General features: G+C 35.8%; 2 protein-coding genes across 4 annotated transcripts; both read left to right on the forward strand.

Moving 5' to 3' along the window:
- Positions 1-306: 306 nt before the first annotated feature.
- On the forward strand, positions 307-5,924 carry LOC135688364 (uncharacterized). 3 transcript variants are annotated; one of them, XM_065205193.2, is made up of 2 exons: positions 307-412; positions 3,444-5,924. In XM_065205193.2, exon 2 carries the CDS (start codon positions 3,450-3,452, stop codon positions 4,065-4,067), a length of 618 nt encoding a protein of 205 aa, XP_065061265.1. In that variant the 5' UTR covers positions 307-412; positions 3,444-3,449; the 3' UTR covers positions 4,068-5,924. The 3 variants fall into 3 exon arrangements, with proteins under 3 accessions (XP_065061265.1, XP_065061266.1, XP_065061264.1); XM_065205194.2 differs by lacking the exon at positions 307-412 and adding an exon at positions 434-2,255 and having other exon boundaries at positions 3,372-5,924; XM_065205192.2 differs by lacking the exon at positions 307-412 and adding an exon at positions 437-2,255.
- A 159-nt stretch (positions 5,925-6,083) lies between these two features.
- On the forward strand, positions 6,084-8,788 carry LOC135688363 (uncharacterized). Its single transcript, XM_065205190.2, has 3 exons — positions 6,084-6,211; positions 6,928-7,254; positions 8,083-8,788. The coding sequence occupies exons 2-3, from the start codon at positions 6,929-6,931 to the stop codon at positions 8,633-8,635; spliced, it is 879 nt and encodes a 292-aa protein (XP_065061262.2). The 5' UTR covers positions 6,084-6,211; position 6,928; the 3' UTR covers positions 8,636-8,788.
- Positions 8,789-9,365: the final 577 nt, after the last annotated feature.

A 9,365-nucleotide genomic window follows, 5' to 3' on the forward strand; every position in this document is an offset into this window, starting at 1 on the left:
AAGGATTTTTCTTAAACGCAGGAAAATTTGGGATTCTTTGTTATTCATTAAAGATATCGTAATACAATCAACTTACCGAAACTCACCCTTTTGTTCAGCTAAGGCACAACCGTTATCCAGTCTCCTGCTTCTTGAAATGTTAGTTTCTAGATCAAGATCTATTAAGTCATTCACGTACTCCAAAGATTTCATTCAGTTTCCCTTTGTCGTGCAGTTGAACTATTTTTACACCTCTTCGTCATTTATAAATTTTCACTGAAATACAACCAGTTTGGGAAATTGGCAAAAATATTGCTCTGAAAACAATTCTTGCTTCATTTTAGGTTGATGATGTCGTTGGACGGCTGCTCTTAGTCATCGGTTTTATTTTCAGCGGGGTTATTTCGATAGCACTATAAAGAATGCAAAACAGGTAGGTAAGCGTTTGTACAAATAAAGCTTTAGTTCTGCGTCACTCCGCGAGGCTTTCAATGCCTTTTTGCATTCATTGAGGCCGGCAAGGTAGCTTTCGATAACGGAAAAATAAAGTAAATCAATTTCTGAAGTTCTCTATAGAATATTTCCCTGACAACGCTACTTGTGAACCTGAAATGAAATGAAACTATGCAATCTTATCTTTAGAATGTAACTCTGTATTGTTTTATCAAAAATGTATTTTCTTTTCCTGAAGGCTTTATCAGATATACACACAATACATCTGCATTGGCGTACTGGGGTTTTATAGGTTATTTTCAACTTCTCGTTTCCAATACAAATTTTCGCTGGAACCTTTGACATTTCTGATAGCAAGCAAAACTACAATGACTATTTACTGACTACAATGGCAATGACTTATCAGCTACTTTTAACTACGGAAGCAATGTAGAGTTTATTTAACTTATATGCTTTATAATTTTTTTATTTTATGAAATACTTTTGTTTTTGGCTTCAATTTTATTTTAACCAAAAAAATATTTACTGTTGCTATGTTCAGAAAATTTCAAGCTAAGAATATAAATTGGACTGTATTAATTATTATTATTATAGTATTTTATTATAACCCAAAATTATTTCAGCCACTTCAAATAAACCAAATAACATAATTGCGTTATAGTAACTGTTCAATAGGTTTGCTTGACTTCCTAGGGGTGTTGCTTTGGAAAGTATGCTCATTTTGCAGCAAGAATTTCTTCAGTTTCCTATTAAACTTTTTATACAAAGAACAAAATTTTCAGTGGACAATCACTGCCAAAGTTACTTGGAACACCCAACACTTTGCGCTGTGCTTTTCTATTTTTCATTTGTTTTCCCGAATACTACTACATCCGTCCCCCTTTCCCCCCAAAACAATGTTGAAAGTGTAGAAAATTATCAAACAAGCCACAAGAAAAAGCATACTCCATAACCCCTTTCTTTTTTCTATAGTAGATCATCATTGTTCCTAAAGGGAGGGGGTGGCTGAATTTGCCTTTGAAAACCTACGTTAGTGTGCCAAGACTTTTGGTAGTGATTAGAGGTTCGTTTGACGTTTCGCACAACAATATGATAGACTTCTTTTGGAGCATTCTGGGTTTTGCCTTGAGATGAAAAGATCTAGCTAGTTTCTTGCTGGGTAGTAAAATATTTTAGATTTAGTGGTAACTCATTCTTAAGCAGAGCAGAGCCATTCAATTTCATTAGGCTTGACAACGAAAGCCAATTTTAAAGACTCCTATCCTTTAATCTACTGCCTAACTCTGGTTTTGCCTGAGCGCGTAATAGTTCATCGCTGTATCTTGACAACTTTCAAGCAGTCCTTTGTACAACTGCCCAGCTTTTGATTGCAAGAGTTTATTCCTAATATATATTAGAAAAGTCGTCTCTCACTTTGAAGGAACAGATTTTGCTTTAAAGTAACAAATCGAGATTCAACTAATAATTAAAAACTGAATATGTACGTGGAAAAGACCTGTGTGATGCCATTATGAAAATACGATTAGGTATCAAGATCAGACACCAGAATTGATACTAACAGCCTTTTCTTGAAGGCTAGCATACATGTCGGTGCCCCTTTTTACATACAGTTAAAACTTGGCAGTTAATACTGTACGATTATCGGCTTGGAAAACATAATCATTGAGACGTGTGCTTGCATTGTTTCTGACCAACCAAGCGTGTAATCTGGAGGAAGGATGGGAATCAGGTAATTGCAAAATAGCAAACAAATAAACACTGTCGTGATTTTTCATTTCAATATTAACTGGATTATTAAAAGATTCTTGGACTTGAACTTTCCGGTAAGGATCAATACTGTCATTCAAGCTGACTGTTTCATCCTTCTTCTTTATTTGTTTTTGTTTTCAAACCATGATAATGCAGTCATTATCGCTCAAGGTTGAGACCATGGGAACTTGATAGCAAGGAATAATGTCATTTATCAGCATTTTGCTACGCCCCATTCGTTATTAGAGCACGACACTTTGAAACGGCAAAACTGATAAAATCATATTTCAATATCGAGATAAATCAAATGCGATGAGAAAGTTCAAGCCATACTTGCTTTAAGGGGACTTTAAAGATTTTGAGGCAAAAGAAATGGCTTGATAAATGGAGTGAAGATTATTTGATACGTGTTTTGTATCCATGCTATCAAGCTACATAGAGACATGATTGGCAGTTCCGTGCACTGTTTTTCCATAAACACTTTTGAGAGTCTTGTATCTACCGTATTCTCTTATGTAATCCAGCTGCAGGTTTATTTATTATACCTCATAATTTAATGCGGGATTATTAGAGAGGTGTGATTATCAGAGAGGCATTTAGATATTTCCAACGTTTTTTTGGAAAGCGGGCTTAGATTTTCAGCGCAAGAATACGCAAAGGAAGTGGTTTACTTATCAGGATATCAAAGATTTCAGTTTCAAAACTATTAAAGCCGTATCTTTGAAATACCTAATATGTCAACTGAGCATAACAAGTGAACAAAAATGCGGATAAATTGAGCATTTTGAAGTATTATCGTGTTCTTGTATTTTGTTCTAGAGTCGTTTCTTCTTTTTCTAAGACAAATTTTATCGACAAAATCGACCTCAACATCTTCTTTCATCAAACCCGCATATAGGATTATCAGAGAGGTGGGATTAATTTAGAGAAAAAGCGAGATTATTAGAGAGGCGAGAATATTGGAGAGGCCGGGAATACAAGAGATAAAATACGTTAACTAGCAATCTTCCTGTCTACTATCCCTTCCTCTTAAGGCTGGCACAATATCTGTGAGGGACAGTTGTAAAAGGAGCTTTAACACAGAACTTACCCTAGTTTCTCTCAAACATTTAATTGCCTTACAACTTTTTCCTGTGTTTCTCATTCGTAAAGAAAACGTCAGAGTAACAGAGTTGATTCTCCTACACCAGGGAAAGTGGTTATTCCTTAAAACGCCTACTGAGTTGTCACAGGGTTGTTACTGAAAGGTTAATTGTTTCTAGAGCAATATGGCTGACCGGGTACGTCAATATATTTGCTTGTTTGTCGTACTCTCGTCATTGGCAATAGCCTTTGCCCGCCCAAGAAAAGATGTAGCTGCAAAGAAACGAGAGTTCGCTAAAGATTTTAGCATGGTTGGTGAGCAGAAAAAGGAATGTACATACAACGATCAGAAGATTTCTCACGGGACCATAGCTTACCAAGATGTTTGTGGAAAGTTCACATGTACAGACGGTTATATGGCTTGGTACTACTTTCCAAATGCAGCCCATTTTGACGTTTGCCACGTACCAGTAGCTCTTGAGAGACATAACGGCGAAGGAGACGGCATGGTGATGAGCACGATCCCTGTGTATTCAACCAAGAGCACTGGTGACAAGATGGAACGAATATCGGTAATTGGTGGCCCAACCCACGGCGAGGTAGAGCATTACAGTCAAGATGAGGACAACCATCATGATCCCCATCATGCAACCATTCAGACAACAACCATTGATGTAAAAGCAGCACATGAGCCTCATGGAAAACCAACTATCGAAGTTCACAATCCAACAACACATTCTGGAGCCATTAGCGTGACTGATCATGGTGGACACCACGGGGAAGTTGTGACGCAAACAAAATGAGATGCCGCTGCTTTGCGGATTTCAAGCCATGTCAGTCTGATCTAAGTAGCAGAAAATATATAAAAAGGATCTAAATTTCTGACAGTTACCAACAAGAGATTTTTTGTAAGATAATTAAAACTGTCAACTTCTTCACAAGCTTTGCTCAGATTGTTATAGCTGTTATAGCAGTAAAGGAGCGATTACTTGTCTTTTCTATCAAAACCATGAAAAGAAGCGATTAGTTGTGTTTCCTATCGAAACCATGAAAAGAAGCAAGTAGCTATCTTTCCTATCGATCGGATATTTCCTAACCAATAATTTCTTGACCAAATGTTTTGAATATAATAAAATTAAAGAGCTTCTAAAAAACAATATTTTGATGCTAGACATTTTAAATATTTCTTTAAAAATGAGAAAAATTTTAAAACATATTAAAAAGATTGTTTAAAGATTTTTAAAGCAATTTTTTAAATTGCTAACAGATAACTTATCAGATAAGGCAAAAAACAACTCATTTTTTGTTCATGAATATCGTTACTTTGGAAATATCTTTCATATGTAAATATAATTTTTTAATAATACTGTAAAGTTTGTGCTAAGTACGACTTTTTCTGCACGTTTTTATCCTCAACTTGTTTGCAATCTTCAATTTTTCATGATTTGATACGCAGTGAATGCATTGCTGTACTTGCAGTATTTGTGGCAGATCAACAGATCGTGATATAAACTCTCAAGCCCTTGATGCATATTTCAATCGCATGATTATCGTTTTATTTTTTAACACAAAGCACAAAACCAGCGCGGTGATTATTTGTATTTGAATCGAGCAAGCAGAGCCATGGCACAGGGAAAAACATGGCGTCATAATGCAAAATGGTTTATAATTATGATACCATGATCCTTAATCTTCAATTAGTTTCTTTATCGTTAGTTTTAAGTAAGTAACTTTCAATGCTTGCTTTTGAATCCAAGAAAGGGAGAATCCTTTGTCGCAAATGCCTTTATTACCTTTGCTTGTGTCGCCTCAAGATTTTTCCTATCTTTTGACAACCAGCAGGTGAACATATAAAGCAGCGATAAAAGGCCTATCACTTATTGAATTAAACTTTTAGTTAGGTCCTACCTGAAGCCAAGTATCACACCCTGTCACATCAACAAACTGAACAGAGAATATCAGTTTCTCAATTTCTGATTAAAATCTGTATGTAACGTTTTCTCGCTGCATTTTAGATTTTCTCGCTACCGTAAAGGATCTTCGTAAAGTACTCATCATTCTTTCTCTTTCCTTATCATTGGCAAATTTTTTAACTTGATTATGTTCAATTTTTAGTTTTAACAAGCTTTCTTTGCTCATCAGCCATCTCATAACCACTTTTTTGATCAATCCTGTTCATACCTTACACTTGGTTAATCCTCTGCCAAAATTTTTATTTCATAATAGTCCCTTCTCACTTCAAATGCTCCATCAAATTTTTTTCTTTATCGAATAAATCATATCCCATTAGATTCTCTTGATATTTTCTACCTAAATCTGCTTTGTATACAAATTGCAAAATCTATCTTTAAAATCAACTACTATACCTAGATTTCTACTTTGCTGTGTTTGGTTTCTACAAATTCTACAAAGCAAAACACATCGCTGTGTTTGGTTTCCGTATGAGGCAGGTCCATTCCTTTTTATGAGGCTCTTCGAGCTTTATTAGCCTTTAACGATGCCAGCCCGAATGGAATTTACCCAATATTTGCTACTGAAATTCCCATTTTTATTTTCTAGTCGCTTTTATCTGCTAGCATTTTCTCAGTATAAAACCAACAGGCCCTATTACGTTATGGAAAAACAACTTTCGCATTTCTAGAATTCTATTTTATCAAAATCTTGCCTGATAGCTAAACTTCGTTATAAATTTCATAAGTATTTCTGTGACTATCGGTGAACACATTGTCTTCCGTCTATCCGCTTTATCTTTCAATTTGCTTTGCGCCATACCGTTTTGCTAGTACTATGAAGGTCAATTTGCAGAACCATTCAGGTTTAGTGATTTCAACAGGTTTTGCAGGTATTAAGACTGCATGTTGTGACCTCGTGGAAAGATCATTCCTACACAGATTTCAGTAGATAGCCACTGTAAAACTTTGAAAGCTTGTTACACTCTCAATCCAAGGTATGTATTTGACTTTTTTTAGGAACATATTGTGACATTAACCATGAAACATTAATTATATTCAAAAAAAATTACACAGAGAAAATAGATGCTACTAAAATAACATATTAACTAAACTAACAAACGTATCAAATTTAAGCCTTGTTTTCTTTGAAAATGATGAGTTTGATAAACTTTAGGATGACAGAATGATTCACTAAAAATATCTGCAGAAAACAGGATAATATTGCTTGCCTGCCTTTTTCAAAAGACAGATCCTTCTTGACCATGTTTAAAATCGAATTTTTCCTTAAAAGCCAAGGAAGTTTAGTGAATTTTGAAAGGAGGGCACTTTAGTATTTTTACGGAAAATGATTCAGTATATTCCATTTCATTGTTAATGTTAAACATACGATATGAGGTATTGTCTTCACGAGCCAAAGAAATTCTTTTTGCCATGATACAAAACTTCTAATGCTACTTATTCAGTTTACAAGTTATTAATATAGCTTTACTCAAGCTAAGGTATGAAACCCTCTTTCTGTGACTGTTTTACAAGTATTTGTCTCTCAGTCGAACAATATTTTCTTATTTCAAATAAAACACTGTAAACAAACATCACCTAATTCAATACGATGCCATTTCTACCAATGATTTTTATAAGTTTAAGCAACAATAGGAAAACTAATATTCCTCAATATTACACATTACTAAAGCTGCAGGGCTTGTATTTTTAGCATGGGGAAGCTTCTTACTCTGTTAATGCTTTTGGGCCTTCTCGTGGTGGCAATGGCTGCACCTTTAAAATCAGGAGATGATGATAAGGAGGAGAGCGATGAAGGAAAGGAAGATAGTGGTGAAAATTCAAACAGCACGGAAGATAGCGGTGAAAATGCAGAATCTTCAGATGAATCAGCAGAAGAAAATGAAGAGAGCAAAGATAACGAGGCAAGCCAAGAGGACGAAGCAGCAGTCGATGAAAATAGCAAGGAGGGTGATGAAGATAATAAGGACAACGATGAGACTGCCGATCAGCGCAGCAAAGTTGAGAAGAAATGTTCCAGGTGAGCTAAAAATCAAAGATTTCTATTATTCACTAGGTAATAAAGTGAGAATGATGATAGGTTTACACATTTGTTCAAACAGGGTAGCTTTTAATCAATCCAGGTAAAAATTTTCGAGTTACAATAGAACAGCGTCATTATGCTGAAAAGGTCGACAATCCTCAGACAATTAAATGTCAAAATGGTGCCTAAATATAGAATATCAGTTGCTGTCTTAAAATTGGTACTAAATGTAAGAGTTTATTAGTTAAGGTAGCCCCACTGGAACTTAAAACCAACATTAGCAACATCAAAACACTACCTAGAGCAAATGAGTTCAAAACAAAACAAAAAACAAAACAAAAACTTTTGGCTTTTATATCGGAATATTTTGATGACATAAGTTCGCAACTTACTTTTCATACTAAAGTATTATTCCTAAGGATATACTAAGGTATAAAATGGTAGATTTAATTCATTACCGAAGGGCAAATTGTCTCTGTTGCATTCCGCCATATTGCTGCTAGAAAAAGGTAGAAATTAGGTTATTCAGTTTTGGATTAGTCCAATGAAGTTGTTTTTTAGCTGATTGGTCCAATGAGAATGTTCAGCACACTGTACAAAAATGCACAATGCACTACAATAATATTACCAGTGGGGGCTTGAAATTTCATAACAACGTTCATATTCGCAACCATTACAAAGTTTATTCCAAAAATGATGCGAAGCGGAACACCCAGGGAGGGTAGATGTATGCCTAGGCGAGACACCCAGGGGGGCTATGCGTGTTTCCAACTGTTTTCAAGGCTTGCTTTAAACAATGTTCAATGATTGTTGATGTTTTTGCAGCTGTGGTGGACACGGTGGTCATCACTCATTTGGACACGGTGGACATCACGGTGGCCATCATCTTGACCATCATGTTGGCGTATTGAACGTTCCTGAAGTCGTGCATCATGGTGTTGGCGCTGCAGTTCATACACACGAATACCCTCACGTACACGCACACGGTGCAGATCATTATGCTGTTGACACTCACGTAACTGGCCATACTGGACATGTACTTTCCGGTCATCACGGTGGACATGGTGGACATGGATATGGTGGTCATGGTTATGGCGGCCATGGTTACGGTGGTCATGGTTACGGTGGTCATGGTTATGGCGGCCATGGATACGGTGGTCATGGTTACGGTGGACACGGTCATGGACACGGTCACGCCGTCCATGTTCATCATGTTGCCGAACCTTGCCATTCCGTGCATGTTTTACACGATACTCATCATGGAAATGATTGCGGCCATGGTATTGCCCTTGGACATCATGGTGCACATGTCGAAGCTGAAGATAGCGATGTTGAGGAGAGAGAAGCAGAAACCCCAGAAACCAACCAAGATGAATAGAAGATAGACTCCGAGTTATGTTCCTAGATGAAAGCATTTTTTTCTCCGAGCCCTTGTCTCTTAGCAAATGATTTAATGTGTTTTCTTTATAGTGATTCAAGTCATTATTTTGTACGTCTTAACCGATTTCCACATAGATAGCTATTTTTAAAATTTTGTCTCTCATTTTTGCTATTCGAAAGTCTGCAAACTGATATAACAAATTTATCTATAGAGGCATCGGTAAATTCATTGCAGTTTTAACTCACTGTATATTTTCTTTAACTTGATAGAAACAGCTGTCATCTTATGATTAAGTTTGAATTTTATATAATCGAAATTACTCACATCTGTTTCATAGTTATCCAAGATTGGAAAAATCAACCTTTTAGCGCGAGACCTTTCTAGACAGCTAAATTAATAGATGAAGTCTACTCTGATCGTGTTTAAAAGCTTTGCTATATGATAGCTTTCAATAATATAATTCGTATTATTATTATTATTATTATTATTATTATCAGCAAGTGTGAAAGGCTTGTCTGTTGTTGTGACGCCATTTTTGTTATGGGAAATTCCCGTCAAATTTAAAAATTACATCTTTGAGCATGCAAGGGAAAGTTTATTTCATATTGATAAAAAGAGCTATGTTCAAATGTAAAGAACAGTTAGATAGAGCCCTATCTATAAAATTACATTATGATAAAGCCCAAAGACGAGATTTTCGTGCATCTTCATGACGCCATACCATCAT

This window comes from Rhopilema esculentum, chromosome 19 (genome assembly GCF_057945365.1).
Source record: "Rhopilema esculentum isolate cy_ngs chromosome 19, ASM5794536v1, whole genome shotgun sequence".
NCBI classification, from domain to species: Eukaryota; Metazoa; Cnidaria; class Scyphozoa; order Rhizostomeae; family Rhizostomatidae; genus Rhopilema; species Rhopilema esculentum.

Excerpts from the sequence above, each read along its gene's own strand:
- LOC135688364 (XM_065205193.2), top strand. The coding sequence starts at position 3,450 with ATGGCTGACCGGGTACGTCAATATATTTGCTTGTTTGTCGTACTCTCG.
- LOC135688363 (XM_065205190.2), top strand. The coding sequence starts at position 6,929 with ATGGGGAAGCTTCTTACTCTGTTAATGCTTTTGGGCCTTCTCGTGGTG. Across the intron at positions 7,255-8,082 it reads GTTGAGAAGAAATGTTCCAG|CTGTGGTGGACACGGTGGTC; the intron begins GTGAGCTAAAAA and ends ATGTTTTTGCAG.